The 27,179-nt window shown below is 37.7% G+C and overlaps 1 protein-coding gene across 2 annotated transcripts in view; it reads right to left on the bottom strand.

The window, feature by feature from the left end:
• Positions 1–23,319, bottom strand: part of XIRP2 (xin actin binding repeat containing 2) — a 75,601-nt gene extending 52,282 nt beyond the window's left edge. Inside the window, exons 1-2 of one of the 2 annotated variants that reach the window (XM_053597950.1) lie at positions 23,141–23,319; positions 2,423–2,583 (exon numbers count right to left, since the gene is read on the bottom strand). In XM_053597950.1, coding sequence (XP_053453925.1) covers positions 2,423–2,479 — 57 coding nt within the window. In that variant the 5' untranslated portion in view covers positions 2,480–2,583; positions 23,141–23,319. Of the gene's footprint in view, positions 1–2,422; positions 2,584–23,140 lie in introns of those variants that run through there. The other variant, XM_053597951.1, reaches the window with a different exon arrangement.
• Between the last annotated feature and the right edge of the window lie 3,860 nt (positions 23,320–27,179).

The following is a 27,179-nucleotide window of genomic DNA, read 5'->3' as shown; positions in this document are numbered from 1 at the left end:
GAGTAAGTCAATAATAGGAAGTTAATTTGAATACCTAGCACTTAAACCTTCATAGATATATGACATAGTCCTTTTTTTTTCTTTTTTTCAAATAACTATCCTTAGGTTATATGGCATAAGAGAAATAAAAAAATGTTTGGACTTGGACTGGTGATTTGAATTTTAATCTTAACAGTTAAAACCTTGGACTAGATCTTCTGAACCTCAATATTTTTTCTTATCAGTTGGACACGATGATATATTTCTCACAGTTTATTGTAAGTGTTAAAGAAGATAAATGGAATAAGGAAGATTGCATAGCACAGAATCTAGCATCTTAATGCATCGCCCAACAAATGTTACTGTCACCCTCTCTTTAGGAGTCTGCCTCAGACCACTGCTTCTTCACGGACTGGACTTTCACTTAAATCCAACCAAATGCCATCTGACTAAGCCTAAGACAAAGAGAAACTGACCATTGTTAGCTACTAAGAGTGACTGAAATTTAGTGGATTCAGTTTGGGTGTGGATTTGAAAATTTAAGACTTCCAGATTTTGCAGTTAAAATATTTGGGCTAATTGGGTGGCGCCTGTGGCTCAGAGGAGTAAGAGGCAGACCCCATATACCAGAGGTGGTGGGTTCAAACCCAGCCCTAGCCAAAAATTGCAAAAAAAAAAAATATATATATATATGTATATATATATACACACACGTACTCATATTTGGGCTAATTGTACAAATAGAGATTTGGTCACAAGCAGCTCACATGAAGTTTTTTTTTTGAATTGAACAAACATTTAATGCAGCTTGCAAAACAAGGAAATTATTTTGCTTTCCTTTAGATATTTATCAGGATTCTGCTGAGATAATATATAGGCTCTTCTTTCTCACAATATTTAGGGCCAAGCAAATAGGAGCTACTTATAGGCCAAAAACACTTTCCTGTACAAGAGGAAGAAGTTAAATCTAGTTAAAAGAGTTCTGGGGTTAAAAACTAGCATGGCTCCCTTGCTACTAATTTTATAATATACTGTTAGTCACTCTGCCTTAATTTTCTTGTCTGTAAAATAGATATGAAAGAGAATTATTAAATTATTTATATATGTCATTTCAGATTAATCTTAGATTAAAATTAGAAAAATTTTAATCAAAATTAAGCTTTTAACTTTTTTATTAAATTATGGAATAATTCAGTTTACCTATGTGTCCAATGGAAACATTCTCTTTTAATACATTATAAATAAAATCATATCCTGATACCAATTTGTTTAAGTCTTCTAATGTCTGGAAGGATCAAAGGATTCTTAAATAAAAGATTATTTACTAAATCACTAGTCTTTAGGTATTTTCAAAATCAACTGTGTCCTCATGAATCATTTCAATAATTTAGAATACTTATTTATAGAAAAGTTCCCTAATGGTCCAGCAGGGGGAGCTATCTAAGAAGACTGTCAGGAGGCCCCTCAGGGCTACTACTGTTTTGGGAAGTGATCTAGCTACTTACTCCACTTCTGTACATTCATTCCAAATCTATGCTGTGCCTAAAATATATTTTAATGACTGTGTAAAAACTTAAATGTCATCTAGAATTGCAATATTGTTAATGGGTTTGGCACAGTCAACCTTGTCTCTAAATAATTTGTAAAGAAGAATGTTAAGAGCGGCTACTTTAATATACCACCCTCTTTGGCTAATCTCTCTCTCTCTTTCACAACTTGACTAATTTGGAGATTATAATTATAAAAGAATATCCTTATGTTCCATTACGGTGGAGGCCACAGAATACGGAACCCAGCAGTTTCTTTTGAATAATACTTTATTATGCATTGGCTCTAAAAATTGGTGGTCTTACTGAATCCTGCAGTTTCCTATAATCATAATTGGTTTAGCAAAGTGCCTACATTGCTAATCTCTCTCATTTTTATGTTGATTAAGCCTACCCTAATGGATTTAGTGCATACAGAGAAATGAGAAAAGCAAAAGAAATTATACTTCCAGTGAATTTAAATGAACCATATATGAGACCAAGAAGGGCAGCACGCAAACCCACATTATTAAAGTTTTAAATTAATTCCCAACCTTCCTGAGGAGCATAGCTATAGGTTAAGTGATAATGATGACAATAATAACATATTTATACAGTGCCTTATGGCTTATACATAAATTATCTCTCCGATTCCTCACCAAGACCCTATGTAGCAAATGATTATTCCCATTTTTCAGTTGGGAACCCGAAGCTCGGAAAGGGGTTAAGACAGCAGTTCAAGTTCACATAACTAATAAGGAGCACAGCTGAATCTTAAATTCAGATGGTCTGAATTTGTTTCACACTATTCTGTGCTCTTTCTGCTTTAACCCCTTTTCTAGTGTTCTGCATTAAGGAGGGAGTGTGGTCATACAGCGGGCATATTGCCTAATGCCGAATCATTAGGAGCAGCTTACATTTGCAGAGAAGCTGCGGCAGTCACCCCTGGAAACAGCTGCCTGGTATTGCGCCATTCGCTCCTTCAGAGAGACAGCCTCCTGGAGGTCTGACAGGCCCTCGTCCTGAGCAGGACTATCTTCTGAAAATCCTCGTGCAGGTGTACTAGGGCCAACGGTCCCTGAAAGCAAATGCAAAATGCTCAGATGTGTCTCAGGCTTTGAAAAGAAAATAACATCACCTTACGGACAGTGAAGACATTTAAAATATTTGATCTTGTAAAACAGATGGTTTAACGCTTCTCAATATTTTCAGTGTTTCCTGTTTCCCTCTGTTCTTTAAACCTTTAATAAGCAAAGTTTTAAGATGTCTATATAGGAGCATCTGCTTATGTAAACATGAGAAAATATGTCTTCCCTCCGACTCTTGCAACTATCCTGAAGGGAAATAGTCATATATATATATATATATATGTATTTTTTTTTTCTTTTTTTGGGCTAGGGCTGGGTTTGAACCCACCACCTCCAGCATATGGGGCTGGTGCCCTACTCCATTGAACCATAGGCACTGCCCTTATTAATAGATATTAAATGTTAATAGTTAACATTCCACAAGCGCTGACTATGTGTTGGAGTTATGCTAAATGCTAGGAGAACATCATCTTGGTTACTTCTCTAACAACCTTGTGAAGGGGTGCTATTATTTTCTAACATTTGTACATAAGAAAACAAAGATTCATGGCAGTTAGAAAACTTTCCCAGGATCACACAAAAGATAAGAAGAATCTTTGAATGTGGCTTGACTAAATCTTTAGCAAGTCTAAGTAAAAATTGCACTTTGCTTTATTCCTCACACCTTCAACCCCCAACCAGGTACATTTAGCTACCATATGCTATTGGAATTGTGGACTGTGGATTTTTTTCTTATTTATAGAGGCAGGGATTACATAAGAAAGAATATGTTATTAGAAACAGTTTTGTTAGTCCCCCATTTCAATGATCCTGATACTTTCCTATTTAAACCATGTACCTGGCAAAAATGCAAGGTAGTAGAAATCACGTATCTGGAAACAGAGTAAAAGACTGATTCCATGATTACAGAATAACAGTCGCCAGAAACAGAGAGACCTTAGAGATCATCTGGTGTAACTCAGTCTGAGGCTTTTTAGCCATAAGAAAACATGTGCCTAATTTATTTTTTTATGTCTAGGAAACATGAGGCCCTTCCACGGTTATGTTATTCTCCACGGTGATTTAGCTTATATGTGCTAGAACTGGTCATAAAACTAGTTTTTCTTGTTTAATGTAGTGTTCTTTTCTTGATGGTTTACTATTCACTTTTAGGTGATTTTGATTCCAAAATCATTTCTAGGACTCCTTCTGGGAGCCCTCAGGGCATGTATGGGTGGTTGGGTGTGTGTGTGTGTGTGTGTGTGTATCTCACTCATTCCTGTACCTTTGCCTTTTACTCTTGGGGCTGGTGGTCTCTGGGGCTCAGGATACAGCACTTCAAAGAGTACTTTATTACTTAGGTGGGTTGGATTTAATCACCGTGAACTAAGGCCCAAACAACCTCAGGTAACAGACAGCCAAGCTGTTGCTTTTCCTCCGTGTTCTTCTTCTTTCTTCCCTCAGATTTCAGCCCCCACACTGAACCATCTTATTGAATTATTTGCTTTTCCTATTATGGCCTTCAAGATTTATGTATACAACAGCAGTTGAGAACCACTTCTGTGGCCCAGAAAACATAAAAAATCATTTGCATTTTGATTTTGATTTTCTCCCTGAGTATGTGGTTTCCCCAGAGCGTTCTTATTCAGATAAACATTTTCATGTAGTCTCATTAAAATTATACAAAATATTTTCTTTAACATGTAAAAAGATACAACATATAAAGGAATAAGGCATGGCATTGCATAGTGCAGTGCACCTCCCTGCTTCTGTCTATGAATGCAGTGATTGTCCAACACTTACACGTTCTCAACAAATATCAGTTATCTTTGAAATTCACCTGCCATCCGAAACCTCATATCCATACAAAAGTACACTCCTCCAATTCCTTCTGATAAAAACAGATTCCCACAAATCACTGAAAATCTTTCACATGGTAAACAAAAAAATATATCTTTATTTTCCCCTGCGTATTATCCATGGGCATAGATAAATTCAGTTTATAGTCAGCTGTACTGTTCTTACTTGGTTGTCAATGAACACTATATAAATTTTATTTAATATGATACCCTGAAATTTTTTCCTCATTAAAATATAAATTGTATTTTGTTCATTATTCATGAAAGATATCATAATTTTATCAATCTTAATGGAAAGCCAGCTTATTTTTGCTAAAATTTATAGATACTATTTGCTTTTCAAATATTTGGCTTTTATCATGTTTCGTGATAAAATGGCCCAAATTATTGGTCAGGAAATCAGTGGCCAGAATGTTAAGAGATCTGAATTACATGGCCTCATGCCCTTTTAGGCTAGTCACATACAAGACACTACATTTCTTCTTACTTTGCTTCTGTCTCGTCTCTGTTTCTCTCTCTCTACCCTTTGCCCCACCAATAACTATACACACAGGTAGGGTCACAGAGTAGAAAAATTATTTTGATCCAATAGGCTATGTACATATTGTTTTCTAAATCAATACCTATCAATTTCTGCATCTGAAAAACAAGACGATGCTTCCTGCCCAGTCTACTATAGTGCAGTGCACCTCCCTGCTTCTATCTTTGTGCTGATAACACTTGAGGTAAATTTTTAGGATTGATAAGACAGTCCCTTCTTTAGGGCTGTGTAAAGAAAACAATAGAAATGTGAGGTGGCTGACCTCATAATACCGTATTTCAAAACACTTGGATGGTTCTAGAAGGCCAAAGAACGGTCCTGGTATAAAAGTAGAGAGGGAGGTCAATGGAAGGGGACAGAAAACCCAGAAATAAGGCCATATGCCTACAACCAAATCTACTCATCTTAGGCAAGGAAAAAAATCGTACGCTGGGGAAAGGGTGCTGTTCACAATTCAATAAATTATGCTGAGGAAATTAAATAGTCACATGCGGAGGAATGAAACTGGATTCTTATCTCTCACTATGTACAACAATTAATTCAAGATGGATTAAAGACTTATATGTAAGATTGGAAACAATAAAAATTCTAGAGAAAATTTGGGTTCAACTCTCTGGACATTGCCCTAAACAATGACCTCAAATGCAAATGTGGCAAAGATAAAAATAAACAAATGGCACTAAATTAAACTAAAATGCTTCTGCAAAGCCAAAGAAATAATCAACAGAGTAAACACACAACCTAAAAGTAGGGGATAAAATATTTACAAACTATTTACATACTAAATGTCTGACAAAGGACTGATATCCAAAATCTGTAAGGAATTTAAACAACTCAGTAAGAAAAAGAGCATATAACTCCATTAAAAAAATAGCCAAATGACATGAACACGCATTTTTCAAAAGAAAATAAACAAATGGCCTGCAAACTTATGGAAAAAAAGTTCACAAATAAATTGTTAAGGAAATACAAATTAAAAACATGAGATATCATCTTACTCTGGTTAGAATGGCCATTACTAAAAAAGCCAAAAACAATAGATGTTGATGTGGATATGAGGAAAAGGGTACAATTGTACACTGTTAGTGGCAAGGTGGATTAGTAAAACCTCCATGGAAATGAGTGTGATGATTTCTGAAATAGCTAAAGTAGACCTACCATTTGATTCAGTAATCCCCCTACTGGGTATCTACACAGAGGAAAAGTAATCATTATGTTAAATATATCTGCACTTGTGTGTTTATTGCAGTACAATTCACAGTTACAAAGATATGCACTCAACCTAAGTGCCCATCAACTGATGAATGGATAAAGAAAATGTGTATTTATACATACCATGGGACGCTACTCAGCTATGACAAAGAATGAAATAATGTTTTTTTTTGTAGCAATTTGAATGGAACCAGAGGCCATTATCCCAAGTGAAGAAAGTTAGGAACAGAAAAAATTACTTGGTGCTCTCACTTATGTGTGATAGCTGTCCTATGGCTATGCATGGCCACACAGAATAGTACACATATAATGGACATTCCAGACTCAAAAGGGTGGAGGGTGGGAGAGTGGCGAGGGATGAAAAATTATCTATTGTGTACAATATGGACAATAATAGAACTTCGGTAAGTTGACCACCCAAAGGACTGTAATAAACTGGTCAACATACAGAGAGGGTCAACATAAGGAACTAGGTGTACAGTACTGACACACACATGTGGTGCATATCTGGAATGATATTAGGTCAACTTAAGGAGCTGGTCAACTATGGAGTGTCTACTGCATTTGGTTAACGGGTACACTAAAAGCTCACTGTACTATATATACACTTAACAAAACAAACAAAAAGACCAGGCAGAGTGTGCTGGTGAATCACAAGAAAGCCTGCGAAACCAAAGCCACCATAGATACCACCTTCAACAAGGCACGCCCACGTTAGGTCAGTAGGCTTGCTATTTTATTCTGCATTATGCAGAAGTTAACAGTTGAGTTCTCAGAAAATTGATTTAGAATAAAATTGCGAAAGTGGTGAACTAAATTCTATCAAACCTAAGTATATTACCTATAACCCAGTTTGGATTTATGTGTAGGGTATCATACTGATACATATGTCATAGGCTCAGAGCCATTAGCATGAATAAATTTTTCTATAATTCTTAATATTTGCAAATCCCCCAGCTAATAATAGAATTCATCTCTTTCAAACATTCAGCACGCTGCTGCCAAGTCAAATTTGTAATCAATTTGAGCTTTATATATTCTTAGCCTCATTTGAATATTATAAAACCAAGAAATAGATGGCGAATAAAAGGAGAGAGCAAGTGTACTGTGGAGTCCTGCATTAATTCACAGCTCTTAAAAATACACGAGGAGGAAGGGCAAAGGGAGAACAGTCATGGAAGTCTATGCCAGGACGGCAATGAAACCGTCTGTGGCAGCCTTCTAGCACATGAACACAGGGACTCGGATAATGCTTCTCAAACTAACCTCCCGCTGATCTTATTTACCCCAAATGTCTTATGTTATTGACATATTCTTGCTATCTTCCTCCAAATCAATCCATTCATCTGATTCCTGTGCTTTATACATTAACAAAAGTAGATTTGTCATGATAATAAAAAGGATTAGTTCTTGCTCTTCAATTAACTCTTTTCTGAAAACTAGTATTCTCCTTGTATACCAGATACTGAAAGAGATCCTTTAGATCCAGTTGCCTGTTAGGGGAAAAAGACAAAATTCAGCACTGTGGTAGACAAAATATTGGTCCCCCAAACATGTTCATATTCTGATTCCCAGAACGTCTGAATATATTACCTTACATGGAAAAGGGGATTTTTAAAAAAATTTTTTTATTGTTGGGGAGTCATTGAGGGGACAAAATAACCAGGTTACACTGATTGTATTTGTTAGGTAATGTCCCTCAAAAGGGGATTTTTTTTTTTTTATAATCTGCAAAGTTAAGGATTTTGAGATGGGAGATTAATTTGGATTATCCAGGTAGCTACCATGTAATTACAAGGATCTTCTTAAGTGAAAGAGGTAGGTAGGAGGGTTAGAGTCAGAAAGTAAAAAATGATGATAGAAACAGGAAAGAAAGAAGACAGAGGAAAAAAAGGAGTTAAACAGAGAGAGAGTGAGACAGAGAGACAGAGAGAGAAAGATTTTCAGATTGTACACTGCTGGCTCTGAACGTAGAAGTAAGGTCCATGAATCAAGGAATACTTCCAGTTTATGGAAGCTGGAAAAGGCAAGGAAACAGATTCTCCACTAAAGCTTCTCGAGGGAGCTTGGCCCAGCTAACACCTTAATTTCAGCCCCGGGAAGCCCCTTCTGGATGTTGGGCCTCCAGAACTGTAATACAGTAAGTCTGCGCTGTGGTGATCTATTGCATCGGTGGTAATTGGTTACAGCAGCAATAGAAAACCAACACGTACATTCATCACGAGTACATCTCTCTGTCCAGATAAGAAATGGCCACACAGTAGATACTTCCAAAAGTGTATTTCATTTCTAGCTCCCCCGAAGTGCACAGATGTATATACACAAAGCACTGTATGATAGAGCCGTCTTTGAAGGTACTTTTCCTGCCCCCAAAGAAGAAACGTCCGCCTATCTACAGATAAAACTTGGTTTAACTATCTATTTAGAGTCTGATCTCTCTGAGTAACAGCACTGCCATTTCTAATTGTACTAATTTCTTTTTCCTCTGTTTTCTGCACCGCCTATCACCTCACAGGAAGAATTTTCAACACTACAGCAGTTATGAATGAACAGAATTTAATCAGAAATTAGGTTATCATTAGTACAAAAATATTGCTAGTTTGGGCATATTTGAAAACCCAATCATACTACTATTAAACATTTTTAAATTAATTGCTTAGCTTAGAGAATTGGCCAGTTAAAAAATCAATAATTGAATAAAATGACTTAAATTTCACTGTAATTTTCAAATAAATTAAAATCAATAAATGCCTATAGATGATGCACATTTTTACAGCATAAGTCTCTTGTTAGACATTTTTCTAGTATAATCAGACTTATATTACATTAATATAATGATAACTATTCTTAATAAATATCTATTACATTTTATTTTACATGTATTATTCCATTAAGTCCTGTGATGACTATATCTGATGGGTGGCTTGTTCCCATTTTACTGATGAGGAAGTAATAGTCAAAAAATAACAACATATAGTGAGTGCTTGAACCTAGAATTGAGTTCAAATATTTCAGCATACAAAGTTTTCAGTTCTACATAATCTCTTGGTTAATATAGTTTCATTAAAATTTAACATTTTAATTTCAAGGTGAATTTTTAATTAAGTGTATGAATTTTTCTTCCCAAACACCTGCATATGAATCCTTTCTAGACATTGATTGCTGTGTAATCTAGGGATAAATCGAAGAGAAAACAGTAAGTTGAATTTCCACAGCTTACTGTGGATTCTGATTGATTCTTCCAAGCTTGAGTTTAGAACTAGAAATGACATTGTTCAGCTATATTGCTTTGGTCACTATAGAGATCAAGCTTGAGAAAGGGTTAAGTGTGGATCAAGAGAACAGGGAAAGGAATGAACTTGACTGCAGAGAAGGAAAGAACAAAGTGGGGTCTCTGGTTTCTTTTCCTGGTAATCTGTTCTGCCCCAGGGCCTGGGAAGTGGTGTCATGCTTTTATCCAAGTGTCCCCTTGTTTAAATATACATTCCAGGTATACATTGAAGGTATCTGGTATACCTTCCTCTAAGGAATTTAGTCATACATTGAGTAAACATCCAATTCCAATCTGCTATTGGCCTGGCACAATAGTCAAAGCTGGGAATAAATTAATGACTATAAAACTGTTCATGCTCCACTTGAAAAGAGAGAAAAAAGAAATACACTAGAGACATCTTCAAAAAATATAGCATCTTGAGAAATATCATTCTGACATTATCTCTAAAAAGAGAAATACAGGCCAGACTTGGTGTCTCAAGCCTGTAATCCTAGCACTCTGGGAGGTCAAGGCAGGTGAATTGCTTGAGCTCAGGAGTTTGAGACCAGCCTGAGCAAGATAGACCCTGTCTCTACTGAAAATAGAAAAAATTAGCTGGATGTAGTGGTGCACTCCTGTTGTCCCAGCTGCTGGGGAGGCTGAGACAAGAGGATTGCTCAAACACAAGAGTATGAGGTTGCTATGAGCTATCATGCCATGGCACTCCAACCAGGATCCTACTTAGGTAACTGAGTGAGACTATCTTAAAAGAGAGAGAGAAATAGGTTGTATCATTCCAATGCTGATTTCTGCAAGAAACACTTTCCCCAATGTCTGGCCCTGCTGTGGAATCTGCTCCTCTGAAGACACTCAAACGGGGCCCTCCTTAGGCAGGGTAACCCGAGGAAGTCGGTGGCACAAGCTTCACATACTCCTTCCCCTCAACCACATTTATTTGTGTAGAGATAAAGATAGATTAAAATGGATAAAACTCAGTCAGACTCGAAGGGGTATAAATATCACGTACATGTAGTCCCAGAGTGGCTCCATTTCTCTTTTGATTGTCCCCACTTAACCCAGGCTGAGAGCACTTCCCTCTCTAGGCTCCCCAAGCATTTTGAAATTAGACTTCTATTTGTATCACATGATCACTCTTTAGTGTATCTCTGTGTCCCTCGGTCTTCCCCAGTTCTCTTTTCTTCCACCAGCATGCAAGTTCCTCCAGGACAAGTTTGCAAACCTGCTTTCCATCAGCCTCTTGGACACTTTCTGCTTGAGGAGGCAGGCCCACAGGGGAACCAGCCGTCACGTGTGGGGCCAGAGAGCCTAATTTCTGTTCTGTCTCTCACTCTTACTGTTTGACTTTAAATAAGTTGCTTACCCTCTCTAGGCATCCTTTTTCTTACCTATTTAATGAGAATGGTAATAGAACATACCTACATGGATGCCCGTGAAGACTAAATGAGATCCCACAAAGGGAGAGAGTTTCACACAGTGTCTCGCACATGGTAAGTATTCACTTAATGCTCACTAGCCTCCCACTACCCCCAGTGTTATATACCCTAGGTTTTACTATCCAGATGAGAATTCATAGATGGGGAGTCTGAAAAGGAAAGTAATGACATTTCCCTTAATCTCCACACTGGCAAGTCTCAAAGATGGGACTTGCCTGGCCCATCTGAATCTAACCCCTTCTCCGAGGACATCTAGTTCCTCTTTATAACTCAGGTATCCACCGTGTTGCCTGAACCAAGGACACAGACATCATAAAGAAACAGATCATCCCTGGATGGGATTGTGACAAGGAACGTGGCACAGTCCTACTCAGGTGGTCACGCTGATAGACAAAAGAATATATAATTAAAGAGAAAAAATTACTAAGTATATATGATACTAAGTGTTGAGTGGCCTGTGCTTTTGTCATTAGGCAATGACCCCCCCATATTCTCGCCAGTAACCAAAATGAGAGTCCTCTGAAAATGTAAAATTTATGAAAATCATTCCAGTAAATCATGTTTTGGGGAGAGGTCTGTTCTCCCTCCAACCTCCCCAAATGTTCTTCCTGTTTTTCCCTCCTCTATGCATTTTAGCTAAAACCCATAAAACCATCACTTTTGAAATTTCCTATGAGGCCTCTGTGCAGTGGGCCTGGCACCATGAACCTTGGCAGGGACCAGCCCAAGTGATGATGATCAGGCTATGCTCTAAGTCCCCGTGGCCTGGAGACTACTCAGCAGAGGCCTAGCAAGGGAACCTGTATTCTGCAGCTGCGAGTCGCTGCTCTAGCAAATGGAAATGTGTTGCAAAACCTCATACCATGAGGAAAACCCATAAGTAAAAGGCATCATTACATTTGGTTAGTTTGAGTATGGACAGTCTTTCTATTGCAGTATACTTCTATTAAATTAATTTTTCTCTCTTTCTTCCTAAAGTCTCTGTTCTAAAAAAATCTCAAAATTTCGTATCATTGTACATTATTTCACCTCTTACCGAATTGCTACCTCTTTGATATAACGCCTTTTTCTCAACCTTTATTTTCTGATATATTCTTTTTTTATTCTCATCGCTTCATCTCTGCTTTTCCTTTTCCCAGACTTCCCTGTGATTCTCAGCTCTCCAAATCCTCCCATATGTGTGGCTCCGTTACTAGGAAGCAGTGCCCTTGTGTGGAGAGTTTCATCTTCTTTCTACTTTTCTAGGGTGGAAGCTAAAACTTGAGAAACAGCAAGCAAGCAGGCTCACGCCCTCCGCCATGAAGAGACAGTGAGCAAGCTCAGTCAATGAGAAATAGCAAATGTGCCTGTTTCCGAAACACTGATTAAAACATCTACCTGCACCCCTAAAAACACAGAAGGATTTCATTCTGCAGTTGAAGCAGTTCATCGGTAGATGAATTACCCAAGCATATGAGCTTAAAATCCTTCTTTTCCTAAAAGTATCAATGTTTGTTTCCATAGGCTTCTATATGAAGCTAGTTCATATGTACCAAACTGTTTTGTTTAATTCAAAGTATCTTATTAGCAATCAATAGACAAGAAATGAGCAACAATATTGCAATGGAGATGAAGCTTTCATAACTTGTGGTTTTGAAACGCATCTTCCTGGCTTGCGCACCTTTAAGTCATGCCAGTGTAGGCAGAGGTACAGAAGTTAATTATTTACTGACTAAATAATTTTTGTGCTAAAAGCATTCTGGAGGACCTAGTGATGTTTGGATCTGCTTTTAGGAACTTCCTCCTTCACCCTTTTGCCAACTTCCATCTCTGTGTTAAGGTTAACGCCTGAAATTTATGCTGACAAATCACGCTAATAGAAAGTACAAATCATCTAATTCTAACTCTTACCAGCTTGGAAATGGATGGTGTGGTGGCTCTTCTCCTAGTAATCATATCATTTTCTTTAACTAACAAACGTATTTGATTCAATCCAACCTTGTTTCAGATAAATCAGTCCCTGAATTTACACAAACTCTTTTCAGTGATCTTAAGTCAGTCTTTGTTTAAATATTTTCTCTGCCTAAGTCCACAAACAGCAGCACACTTTGATATTTTTTCACTTTTGAAATTAATGACTGATAGATCAAAGAAAAGAAGCTTCATTAATTCCACATGCTTTCTCACACTTGTTTTTTTTTTTTTTTGCTATTTTTGGTCGGGGCTGGGTTTGAACCCGCCACCTCTGGCATATGGGGCTAGCGCCCTACTCCTTTGAGCAACAGGAGCTTCCCAATTCCACCTGCTTTCTTTACTGAGCATTTATTATTCACTGATAAATGAAGGAGCAAAGTGAAAATGCTTAAATAATGCAACATTTCTTTGTGAATAAGCGTAGGTACTTTTACGGAAGTAAGTTCACTTTTTCAGAGCAGTAATGTGTACTAAAACCTTTAAGAGTTCAAAGCAATGTGGTCTTTGTCGTTTAATCTTGGGTAGGAAAATAAAACTGCTCATGTTACACACAAATGTTAAGTACCCACGTGGAATACCGTTTTTCTTATCTAGCTTCAGGTTCTTCTCACATGCTCTAAAAGGTAGTTGGCATCTTGTTCAAATATTCACACTTTCTGCTTCCTCTTCCTTCATAATTGTAGGGGACACCGGACAATGCTATATACATTTTCAATAAGTTTTTAAAAATTTAGAACAGGGATGTTTGTAAATTAAAGCTATAATAATTTTAATGTATTAAAACCGTGAATCAATGACATGCTGGTTTACTTTCCCTCATAACCAATAACATTACCCAGATACCTTTTGCCTGTAATGAAGTATGTAATTTCAAAAGAAAGAGATGATGTCATATTCCTAAAGATAAGCTGGTGCTAGCAACAGTCCACAGCACTTATGACACACCCAGACCACATAGGCAGTCAGTATCATCAGCTCTTAATTTACTCACAGTGATTTAGTCTTAAAAATTTGGCATTGCCATTTGTTTCTTCTCCTTTGGAATCAAAACCTAATCCTCTAAGTGCACCGTAAGTGGAGAAACTCAGTTTATAATGCTTATTTTACACCTGTTTTTAAAGGTCAAATTGTAAAAATCAACTCTTAAATGTTATTCAGATTGAAGGCTGCTATTTTTTCATGAACTCTAAGATGATAACATCTGTGAACAACAAAGAATTCTACACTTGTAAACAGAAGTTTTCCTCAACCAATGGTATTTAAATTCAATTGTAATAGAAATTGGGGATGGTGAAAATAAAAATAAATTTAAACATTATTATACATTGGGCTACTTTGTAAAATTCTCAATGAAACTAGGCTTTAACAGCTGTAAGAGTTTGAATTACTTTCCTAAACTTGATTCCTTTTTAGGTAACAGAAATCGTGAGCAGATGGATAGGTCACTTCAACTTAGTGGGAACTCCAATGACATTAGGACAATTCATCTGAAAAGGAACTCAGACTGTAGAAATAAGCATCTCTGTTAATTTTAAAAGTCATTTTTTAAATTTTGAAAACTTAAGTATTCCTATAGGTTATTAAGCACTTGCCAGCAATTCAGCATATGTTTCTATCTCTAATCCCCAATATTCTGCATAACCAACTCTACTATGATTTCAGTCAAAGACTCACTTAGATTCATTATTGTACAAACTGTCAACACTTACACTGTGACTATGGAAGGTGGGCCACCACATGGTGGCCAGAAATAGTCCTTACAGCTTCCTTTGTTGGGGGCCTGGGAAAAATATAAAGCATTTCCAAACATGATATCCTTGTGTTTTCCCAAATAGTGGGTGGCATAGCCTTCCCTAACACTTTTGCAAAACTGGTTACTAATTTTTTTTTTTTTTTTGTAGAGACAGAGTCTCACTGTACCGCCCTCAGGTAGAGTGCCGTGGCGTCACACGGCTCACAGCAACCTCTAACTCCTGGGCTTACGCGATTCTCTTGCCTCAGCCTCCCGAGCAGCTGGGACTACAGGTGCCCACCACAACGCCCGGCTATTTTTTTGTTGCAGTTTGGCCGGGGCTGGGTTTGAACCCGCCACCCTCAGCATATGGGGCCGGCGCCCTACTCACTGAGCCACAGGTTATTAAATTTTTATTGTTACTTGGAACTAAAATTTCCAGATCTCCAATAAACAAACTGACAGTTGAGATTAAAATGACCAGCTTCACAAGTATTTAACGTTTAACGTAATAACATAAACAGTGGGTGCCCATTAAGCATTTATTGAATGAATTTGTCTTAGGAATATTGCAAATTCAACGTCCATCTTTTCATGGCTCCTGTTGACAGATTTTGTTACCTTCTTTCTTCTACTCTTTTCTTGAAAAGTAGAAAACAAGTTTTAAGTTCTGCAATAGCAGTTTTTAAGCAACGCTGGGAAGTTATGTGAAAGTTGGGATTAGAGCTTCCAAGAAAGAGCAAAAATAAATGCCTTGCCTGTGAACCTGTAAGTCTCCTGCAACAAAATTCAGCTCTTCTCCCAAAATGCTCAGCAGGGTACCACATAAGCAGGTAAAAATTAGAACTGTGAAAAAATATTTGCTTGGAAAGTGAGACCAGTCAAATTTGGGCTTTCGGCCAAATTTGATTTCTGCCAGAATTTCTCCAGTTATTACATAGAAGCAGAGAGCAATTAGAAGTGTTATGGCTAAAAATTTCAAAATACATTTAAGTCCCCATTATGTTTTATTCCAGATGAATAAGTAGCCTCCCCAGTCCACTAAGCCAAGGGTAGACAGAACATTCAAACACACACACACAAACACATTTTCTCTTGGAGAACCAATCAATCAGAAGTAGTATCTCCTTTGCTTTATGGGATCTGGGAAGAAGCCCTCAGTAGTTTTCAGAGTCCCAGTTCACTCTTCATTGGAGACCTGCTGAGCAAAGCAAATGTAGCACTAAGCTCTAGGTTCTGCTCTGGTTCCCATTCATCAGCGGTGCAGGAACTCAGGACATGTCATAAAGTTCATGAGGCCGGACACTTGGCTGTCACCAAAGGAAACATCATAGAAGAGGGTATTCAAAATGCTAATTATTTACAGCACTCTCTATGTCACTCCTTACAAAATCACAAAGCTGAGAATGTAGACGGTGAGTGGTTTAGAATGAACACACAAATAACATTCGTCTATTGTGTACACACACACACACACAGCTCCCGACACCCAACCATGTATAGTTTTCAGGATTTCACTCCAGTCTTCCTTTTTTTTTTTTTTTTTTAATTTTACCATGCATACTCCATCGGCACTCAGTTTTATCCATATTTCACCCACGGTGCATGTCTAGTTAAGTATTTAATTCCTAACCTTAGGTTGCCAAAACTTTTATAAGTCATTATAGCTTAAAAAAAAACTGTTACCCACAGACATTTCCATTCTAAAAATTTTCAGTTATGTATTAAAATAGAGAACATCTGAGATTTTCAAGAATAATGATGACAGTAATCATAAGGAGTAGTAAGGAGTCAGTTAAAAGTGAACAAAATGATGAGTATTGGCATATGTACAAACCCACCAACCTTTATTATCTCTGACACACACAAATACAAAAACATATGTACACACACACACATGCATGCAGCGTGGGAATGGAAGCAAAATAGCAAATTATGTAAAATTGTTGAATTGGCTTTTAGTAAGGTGGATTTAGCCCAGAATTTGGGGCCATGTGAACAGCGGCCAACAGAAGGTCTGCTGCTGGAGCTGACAGCAGAGCTCAGGCCGAGGGGGCATCAGGTCTAGCTCAGCTCCTCCAACCTCTCAAACCTACTCCTGCAAGCCCCACATCAGAGCTTTCAACACATCTGAATCATTTTTAGCCTTTGTTTTGACTTGTGGGCCCTGGTTTCACAGCCTCCCACTTATCCTGCTCTTAGACCCCCTTACTTCTGGTCTTGTAATTTGGTTTGTTTGCTATGGCTGAACTTCATCCCTTAAACCTCAGGCATTGCACCCTTTCATGAGCTTGTCATTTTTTGCCTTTTCTTCAACTGTGTGTGTTTTCCTTGTCTTCTCTTCTTTGGACTCCCACGATAAACATTTTGGTCCCCACAGACTCAATTATTTTTATATCTCCTGATAGAAGAACACTCCTATAGAAAACTTTTATTATTATTATTATTGCTACTACTATTTAGCTTGACATTTTCCCAATCCAAAAAATATATATATTTACAAAATTCTGTGTCAGGATGTCTACTCCATGTTACACCAAGAGTAGGAAGAGGTGTTATTATGGATGATACTGTGGTTTGGTTGTTATGTGAGCACTGGCCATTATTCTTTGAACATCCAAATGGATTTTGAGAACATAAAAGAAATGCAGAACAACGTAAAAGCAAAGAGAACACAATGCTTTATAGAAAAGGATATACACATGTCTATGCACATACACATTTATGTGCTAGATGAGGGTAATTGAGCATGACTGAAAGACACAGTAATAATGGAATGATGAAGTCAAGAAACTGCAGCGAGCTGAATCGAAATAGTGAAGCAAATGAAAGGGGTGAAAACAGAAGCTTGAGGTAACTTATTGTGTCTTTCTAAAAGGTGGGGCATTAGGAACTAAAACCAGCAGTTCTGAGTTAACTTCAACAGCTGGACTAGATATTTTGAGAAATAAAAGGCCGTTCTTATGTGAAAACATGCCTTCTAAATATCATCTCTCTGAAATTTTGCAGAGTAAAAGTTCTGGCTGTTGCCCAGCTCTGGATGACGAAGTGAGGATGAATCTTGAAAGAATTTCCATTCCAGAATGAGTCAGTGGCTGAAAGTGGGCGTGCACTGGTACAGTTCCATTCCTAACAATGAATAGTTTTGAGTCCTCCAGGACTCAGGGAACTAGCATATTTTCTGCTGAAGAAGTCAGGCCCTAATCCAGTTCTGCTTCCACTCTTAGCGCCCTGAGACGACACAAAAGGAGGGAAGGAAGGCAGGAATGGTGCAGCTGCTTTTCTTCTGGGTATCCCTTGTTCTGTTTCCTGTGTTCCAGTTGGAAACTACTGCTGAACTTTACCCTACTAGCTGACTTCCACCCTGGACAGTATTCAGGAAAATAGCTCTGGATACAAAAGAAGCTGAGGCAGTGAATTTTAAATGACGCTTGTAGCTGAAACTGACCAATCTTTAATAACATGATCACACTAACTTTATGTCATTCCCAGAATACTCCAACTTGATAATATGACCCTTTTGCTCACATTCAAAAATTCTAATGTATAAAAAGGATAAATCAAAAGGTGATTCCTAATGTTACAACAAACATTTTTTTTACTATTTTCCTGGAGCACTTGATTGCTGTAGTTGTTCACAAACTTCTAATTATTTGTCAAAATGGTTTAGTGCCTAGATAATCTAAAGCTGAGCACTTATCATGATAGGACTGATTAAAAACAAACAAAAGTCACCAGACATATTTATAAATTACCCATGAAGTTACAATGCTATTAAATGGGGGAATTTTCAAAATTTCATGTTCATAGTTTTCAAAAACCTGGCAACTTCATAATGTGGGGTCTATCTACATTCCATTTCTATTTCAATGCAATTATGTGCCTATGAATTAAAAATGAAATTAAATAATATAATACCATTGCTGTTTGCACATTATTTTATATTCAATCCATATTTATCAAAATTTAAATGGAAAGCACTGAAAGCATGTTTTGAATCTATTTATGATAATACAATAGCGTGCTTTTTAAGATTAGTGCTAAAATGTGCTGCCTTTTTTTTTTTTAACCTTTTCCATATTGGTAACTACCAACTTAAATCATTTAGGAGTACACATGCTAATATATTCAGGTTTTAGGGAAAGATGCCATTGGATCTTTGACTAACAGAGAAACTTCCTAAAATAAATTCTTTTAGTATTATGCTTATTTTAAGTCATATACATATATACCAGGAGAAATTTGGCAATTATTTACTTTGGAATGATCAGACATATCTAAGGCATGCAGTTCACTAGGCAACAAGGATACAGTCTGTGTACAATCAGAGAAGCATGAAAGACAAAGATCTGCTTGAAGACTTGTCAAAAAGAGCAGTGAAAAGTGATGCGTCCGATGGCAAGTAAGGGGACGTTGGGGAGAAGCTTATCTAGAAAAGACGAACATACTCGGCTGTTTAGTAAAATTAAAAATAAACCAATCATCATCTTTTGAATGTGAGCAGAATATATAGATCAGTCTCCTTTCCCCAGTTTGTCCTAATTTAAGAGTCGTATAAAATGAAAAATGGAAACCAACAAAAGGCTACTGGTAGATAAATGAGGCTCTACCAGGTATACCTGGAACTGGATCCCAAGCCCAGACTGAGGGGGGTTGGCTTGATGTTGTATGATGCAAAGGTTTGCAGAATGACATGCAACACAGAAACCTAAAGCAGGAGAACTGGTTTCCAGTTCTCTGTGTGTTGTATGAATTACTAATTAGTGTTATTGGGCCTCAGCTTGCCTGGCTTCCTTCCTTCCTTCCTTCCTTCCTTCCTTCCTTCCTTCCTTCCTTCCTTCCTTCCTTCCTTCCTTCCTTCCTTTCCTTCCTTTTCTTCCTTTCTTCCTTTCTTTTCTTTCTTTCTTTTTTGAGACTAAGTCTCACTATGCCACCCTGGGTAGAGTGCCATAGCATCACAGCTCACAGCAACCTCAAACTCTTGGGCTAAGAAATTCTCTTGCCTCACCTCTGTAGTACAGGTGCCCGCCACGATGCCTGGCCTTTTTTGTTGCAGTTGTCATTGTTGTTTAGCTGGTCCGGGCCGGGCTCTAACCTGCCAGCCTCCGTGTATGTGGCCGGTGCACTACCCACTGAGCTACGGGTGCTGCCTGCCTCAGTTTTCTTAATCTAGAATGTAAAGGAGTTAAACCAAATAGTTACTAAGGTTTTTTTGTGTTGTCTATGTAATACATTATCCTTAGAACACTTAAAAATCTACAACGTCTTTACCAGGAACGTGGGTTCCCTACTGTACTGCGTGTTGGTAGATCATTTGTAAGTCCTTATTTAGGCTCATATAATCCTAAGATTCATCAAATATGGCCGTGATTTTGTTTATTGCATCAAAAATGATAATAAACAATTGATTGGGTTTGCTGATTTTCAACTTTTTAAAGAAATCAAATCTTCCAATTTTTTCATTCCCTGTCTAATTATCATTGTTCTTTGTGCTCTGACTGATGATAAGGAACAAATGGAAAAACTATTGGAGTCAGTAGATTCTAATGATTAGGGAAATACATCCTGTGAATTTTTTCCTCTGGAATTCACAGGTTGCATTTGAAAGAAGGAGAAGGCCATATTGAGGACGTATGGTGGTATAAAAAAAAGTAAATTTTTGGTCTTTGTCCTCAGTTTCTGACACAGAAATACTCAGAGTTCTCCTGAGTAATAGTGTCTTTTGTCTGCTATTGAGATAACTCGTGGCAGCTGAGGGTAAGGTGGGGTGGGGGAGGAGCTACAGAATGGAGACTGGTTGCCAGATAAACCTATCAAGTGGTTAGAGAATTAGAATTTTTAGTGGGAAATTGAGTTCACTTAGCAATGTCAATGATTCAGTCAATCATGACTCATAAAATGAAATTTCCATAAAAATACCTAAATGACAGGATTTGGTGACCTTCTAGAGTGGTGAGAATACAGAAGTTCTGGGAGGGTGATGTGTTCAGAGATGACAAGTGGCAGTGTGCCTTCCCTCACCCCCAATACCTTACCCGACCCATCTCTTCCATTTGGCTACTCCTGAATTGCACCAGCAGTGCACCAGTAATAGTAAGTAGAACACATCTGTGAGCTCTAGGAGCCATTCCCCATCGTACAGAGGATAGGTCATGGGAACTCCTTAATCAACCAAAATGTTGGTGAACATGTTGGGAGCCTGGGCACCTTATTTGGGCTGCCATCTGAAGTGAGAATTAATTCTGTGGGACTGAGCCCTTACCCTTTGTGGTCTTTCCTAAGCCTGGGAGTTAGTGTCAGAGTTGAATGGAATTGTAAGATATCCCACTTGGCATCAGAGAATTGGGGAATTGGATGGTGTTGGAAAATATGCATTTGATGTCAGAAGCAGTGTCAGGAAACAGACAATACAACACACCACACAGTCTTCCAGAGACCATGCTCCTATACTCAATAAGCCAGTCTTCTAAAAAGTCATTAATGAATCAGAAAAAGGCTAAGGTTACCTGCAAGGGATGGACCTGTGATTTGAATGAGCAAGTGTTTGCCTCTGAAGCAGGAAAAAACAAATTACGATTTAATTAAATTTCAAAGTGTAACTTGAAAGCTTTCAAAAGAAGGAGTGGGAAGCAAATAGAAAGGACAATGTAACGTCAATTAAGTTCATCCCCCACAGATGGTTCAATCAAAAATGTTGGAATTACTCTGCCAGGCACTTATTAAGTGTCTCTCCGGCTCTATAAATTACCCAATCTAGACATGTCTCCCGGCTATCACACAGGGCTTACAAAATGGTCTCTTTAAATACCCAAAGTGTGTGTGTGTGTGTGTGTGTGTGTGTGTGTGTGTGTGTGTGTGTGTGAGAGAGAGAGAGAGAGAGAAATATATAGAGGAACCAAGAGAGTCAGGAAGTATCTGTTCCCAGTACTGAAGTTACCAAAAGAGTCCAACTCCAAATTACTGCATCATAATTATAATTTTACCAAGAAAGTAAAAAGAATACTAGTGTACAGAAGTTTTTCAAATGTGGTGAAATGCTGGAATGGATAGAATAGCTGGCAACTATCAACTGTGAACAACGGTACATTATCCACGAACTTTCAGGGCTTTTTACTCAAAGTAAACCTGAAGGAAGGCAACCCTTTTCCCTTCTTCTATAATCACAGAAGACCTGATGCCTGACCTGACATTTTTATATGCACATTTTTTCTGAAATAAAGCCCTCTGTGATCATTAAAGAATGTCTAATTTTATTTTTTCAGGTGGCTGAGGGGAGCTGTACCTTCAAGATGCCCAACATCAGTTGAAAGCAGAAACACTTAGTCCAAACTCCAGACTACATTTTTCCCAGACAGCTGGCACTTTGCCATCGTACAGACATCTGAAATGCTAACTGACGTTTAAAAATGGATCAGTTGTTAGTTTACATGTTGACAGCAAGCAGGAAAAACATGCAATATTAGCCAGAGGAGTAGAGAAGTATTTCAGCATAGAATTCAGGACTTTCTAATTTCTGACCCTATATTTTTGCCCCTCAATAATATCTTCTAAAACTCAAAACAGGTGCTCTTTCATATTAAAATTCATGATTCTGAATATCTCCAAGGTAAATATTTTACTTGTCCTTTGGCATCTGCATGCACCATTTTAAAATAATTTAAACTACCTACAGCTCGTCAGTGACCAAATAGAGCTCTGGTAAAAAAAAAATATCTTTTGGTTTAGCACCAGCTGGCTAAATTTATACCCTGCATTATGTAATCTTAAAGTGTCCTTGCTTTTAACTAGTGTCTTACGACATTCTGTTATAATGTCTCTCCCAAATCACTCCAGTCTCTAACATCTTAATACTGAAGGCACAACAGGACCAAATTAAGGTGTTACAGGCAATTGAAGACAGAAAAAAATCCATTTGAAACAGTATGCAGGACATGATACCTTTAAAGTAAAATCTCAGTCCTCTCTGTTTAAGGTTGTAGTTACTATAATTAGGGCTGGCAGATCCAACTGGCAGTGCTTTTCTTAATTCTGCAAAACATGTAAGAACCTGATTCTTCAATCTTACTCCAGTAATACTCCCAGAGGAGATGTGGCTATGGCTGGAGCGAGAAATACAAGATCAAACGGAGGCTGGAAAAGCAGAATGTTTATACATTCCTGTGTAAGCTGCAACAGTTGGAAAGATTTTAAACTCTTCCATTCCCTCACCAAATTCCGAGAAATATGTTTTATATTTTTTAAATACATTCATTCAATGTATGCTCATCATGACAAACTAATTTTTTTTTAGTGTCCCCTTTTAAGTTGTAGAACTTTAATTTATGGCTATTTATGAAGTTTGGCCTATTATACTTCAATATGAAATATAGAAATGCTATTTTGCAAAGAGACTAATATATGAAGCCCTGAATTTAATAATAAAAAGCAACACTAAAATCATAAAAATAAAATTCAAGTGAATATTTTCTTTTAAATTGATTATGATTTGACCGAGGTCATTGACCAGGCAAGAGCATTTTGTAACCCTGGAGGCAGGCACATATTAATGACTATATAACACATACCTTTTGGTAATAATTAGATTTACCACCAAGTTCGTGGAATAGTGTACGTCCTTACAGTTCTTCGTAGACTGGTTTCCTCCTTTTCTGCGTACAGCGAATTTCCCAGTCCCCTGAAAGCAATTGGGGGAGTGGAGGCCAGCTCCACGGAAGGGTCTATGAAGCAAGTAGATGGGATGGCTGAATTTATTTTAGCTGTGAGTGTAAAGGATGCAACTTGGTGCCTATTTTTAGGTACTGAGCTCTGTATAGGTGGAGCCTGAGTCAACCACTCTTTTCAGAGGAGTGTTTCTGAGGGCACTCTGCCTCCTGGTGTCCTCAGGAATGTACGCCTGGCTGTCACACTTGTGTAGTCAATCAAATGCCGTTCTGTAGCCTAGACCACCAAGCCCCTCTGAACTTCTCAACAGTCTACAAAATAACCAGCACAGATAAGGAAAAAAGATTAAAGCCCTTGAATTACTTGCCTTTGTTTTAATCTTTCAATCTTTTAAGAGTCAAGAATATGAAGATATAGTAAAGTATCACAGAATGGAGAAGCAAGGATCCAATGCATGCAACCAGTAGATAGACAACTGCACACCCACATGAGAAAAAAACAACAACAACAACAAAAGTAAATTCAAATGGAGGTACAGGGAGGAGGGAAAGAGGAGAGGAGATCTGGGGAGGGGGGATTGGTAAACTCTTAACTAATGGGCACAACGTAAGGGTATACACAGCATATCCCCCTGGGTGATGGCTTCAACTGCAACTAGAACTCTATCTAACAAACAGAAACAATGGGACCTTATCAATATGTGCTCTTGGGTTAATTAGAAATTAAAAAAAAAGAATGAAGACACAGCAGGTAGAAAAGGTACCAATGTATTCTGATGGCATAACCAATGTGGGTTCTAGGGAAGAGGAACCATCTTTTTTTTTTTTTTCACAGAATGATCTTAGATATGTAAAACACTAGTTTGGTTTTTCAGGCTTCACATCTAGAGCGAACACTACCTCAGTGTTTACATAAAAAATAAAAAAACAAGGAAGAAGGGTGAGAAGGTATTCTAGAGAGAATAAAGAGCATGCTTATCCTGCAATTCCTGCACATTAATATGAACTTTAACTCATTTGACACAGCAAGCCCAAGTGTGGAAAAGGAATCACCTCACATGCTCCTGAAAGAATCATATTAAATGACCTTTGCCCCCAGCCTACTTACTCAGCAAACTCTGACAACCTTGCCTAGAAGAAAGTAGGGGAACCCAACCAGGATTGCCACATAGCTCCAATGAAAACATTTAACACATTCTAAGTAATTGTGAAGTGACTGGCTTCCTCTATTTTTCTTCTATTATTTCCCTAGTGTGGTGCTAAGTGTGTATCTAAATGGCCTCACCACAAACACAAATAAAGAACAAATTGCCCTTCAACGTAAAGAAAGCACTTGACCTGTATAGTCTTGATTTCATATAAAATTCTTTGACATTTGCTATTTGCTACATTATCTGCTAATAAAGATCAGTATATTTGACGTATATAGTACATTTTCCACACACAATATTGGTTTCTATTAAAAGTAGGTGAAGGAGGGCAGCGCCTGTGGCTCAGTGAGTAGGGTGCTGGCCCCATATGCCGAGGGTGGCGGGTTCAAACCCAGCCCCGGCCAAACTGCAGCAAAAAAATAGCCGGGCGTTGTGGCGCACGCCTGTAGTCCCAGCTGCTCAGGAGGCTGAGGCAAGAGAATCGCGTAAGCTCAAGAGTTAGAGGTTGCTGTGAGCCGTGTGACGCCACGGCACTCTACCCAAGGGCGGTACAGTGAGACTCTGTCGCTACAAAAAAAAAAAAAAAGTAGGTGAAGGAGTGATATTCTTGCTTATGAACTCTTTGAAAAGTTTATGAAATGGCATTCCTGTGTATTCCATAGTGTTCTCGGGCCAGGGGCCAGCACAGTCTAATAATTTAGAGCTGTTCTATGCAGGATAGTGCACCTGTGGCCATTTAAATTCTAATTGATTCAAATTAGATACTATTACAAATTCGTTTCTCAATTGCATTAGTGACATTATCCACATGTAGAAAGTGACTATCTATGTATTAGTACAGATAGAGAATGTTTCCATCACAGCAGAAAGTTCTACTGGATAGGTCTGATTTAGAGCACAGGATTTCAACACAGCCTTGACACTAATATACTCTGCAATCTGGAGAAGTTTTGTGAGTCATCTAAGCTTCTTTACTTTACTCATTTATGGCCAAACAGGACTGAGTTTACCAATTTGAGATTATTGTTATGAAAATTAAATGAGATAGGGCGGCGCCTGTGGCTCAAGGAGTAGTGGTGCCGGTCCCATATGCTGGAGGTGGCGGGTTCAAACCTAGCCCCAGCCAAACAAAAACCACAAAAAAAAAAAAAAAAAAATTAAATGAGATAATATATAAAAAAGTATTATAGCTGTAGCATTATTATTCCAATCTAATCCTTACCTCATCATCATTATTTCACTTTGCTAGATTAGAAATCACAATAGTTCAATTTAAGTTGTAAGGAAAATGATCTTACAATGCAAATGTAGTCAACTTTATTTGTGCATTTAATTACAGTTGCTAATGATGTTTATGGGGTTTTTATTCTTTTGAAACATTATTACTCCCAGCTACTCAGGAGGCTGAGGCACGAGAATCGCTTAAGCCCAGAAGTTGGAGGTTGCTGTGAGCTGTGTGAAGCCACGGAGGGCCATAAAGTGAGACTCTGTCTCTACAAAAAAAAAAAAGAAACATTATTACTCAAAGATCTGACTTCTTACTTCCTCATATCCTGTCCTAATTCTAAAAACCCTTGCTTTCTCTTTCCACTTTCATTGTTGATGTTTTCCTTTGTTTATATTTCACTCAAGATAATCATTCTTCAAACATTCTGCTTTTGCCTTTTCAGGAAGAAAATGTATTTGATTTAAATATGTATACATTCAAAATAATTTTTTCACATTTTTCTTATTAATTTTCCAATGTATGCAGTAGTACAAAAACACAGTGATTGTACATTAATAAAAGAAAAAAGTGGATAGGAAAAGGAACTTTGGCTAAACATTATAAAATAATTGGTAATAGATTAAGAGCAATTAGTGTTACATCTACAGTAGCACATATGAATTAACTAACCAAAGTTTAAGTGAATTCATTTATGAAATTAATTAGTTATATGATGTGGTTTATTCATTTTAGACATGAAAACAATGAGAAAATCAGTACCTTGATTCTGATCATTTGTTATTTCAGTGGTTTCAGACTGAATTTCATTATTTATTTTATAACTATCTAATCCATTACTATGAAATTACTATCAAAATGGATGGATATATAAATAGGTAGATGGATGAATGATAGTCAGGAAGATAGGTAGAGAAGTTGAAAGAGTCATGAGGTGATTCCTTGTATTAAATATCTTACTCCTGCCAAGTTGGCGACTCACACCTGTAATCTGAGCACTCTGGAAGGGTGAGGTGGGTGGATTGCTTGAGCTCCGGAATTGGATACCAGCCTGAGCCAGAGCAAGAGCCTGTCTCTACTTAAATAAATACATAAATAGATAAAAAAAAATAGCTGAGCATAGTGGTTAGCCTATGGTACCAGCTACTTGGAAGGCTGAGGAAAGAGGATTGTTCAAGAACTAGAGTCTGAGGTTGCTGTGAGCCCTGAAGCCACAGCACTCTATCATGGGCAACAGAGAGTCCGTCTGAAAAATAACAGAAAAACAAGCTTACTTTGTATCTATCCTAAACTGTGCTTCAATCTTCCTAGAGCTTAGATAAAAACTGTACCTGTTAAAACTTGAGTTGTACTCAGCTGAAATTTACATAAGGTCTTTTTGCTGTCACAGAATAATATTAGAAAAGCTGGATCAATTACAAAGAAAACCTATGTAAAGTAATCAGAGATCAGCCAAAAATTAATAACCAGAAACAGTACAATTCAAGAAAAATAAGAGCCCTATAAATATGAGGATATTTCTGGGGGTCTTCACCAATTCTGTGTGAAGCTAGAGCCTGAGCATCTG

The sequence above is a fragment of the Nycticebus coucang genome, chromosome 7 (assembly GCF_027406575.1).
Source record: "Nycticebus coucang isolate mNycCou1 chromosome 7, mNycCou1.pri, whole genome shotgun sequence".
In the NCBI taxonomy this organism is placed as follows: domain Eukaryota; kingdom Metazoa; phylum Chordata; class Mammalia; order Primates; family Lorisidae; genus Nycticebus; species Nycticebus coucang.
Note: the sequence above shows the minus strand (reverse complement) of the source record. Positions and strands in the feature narration are given on the sequence as shown.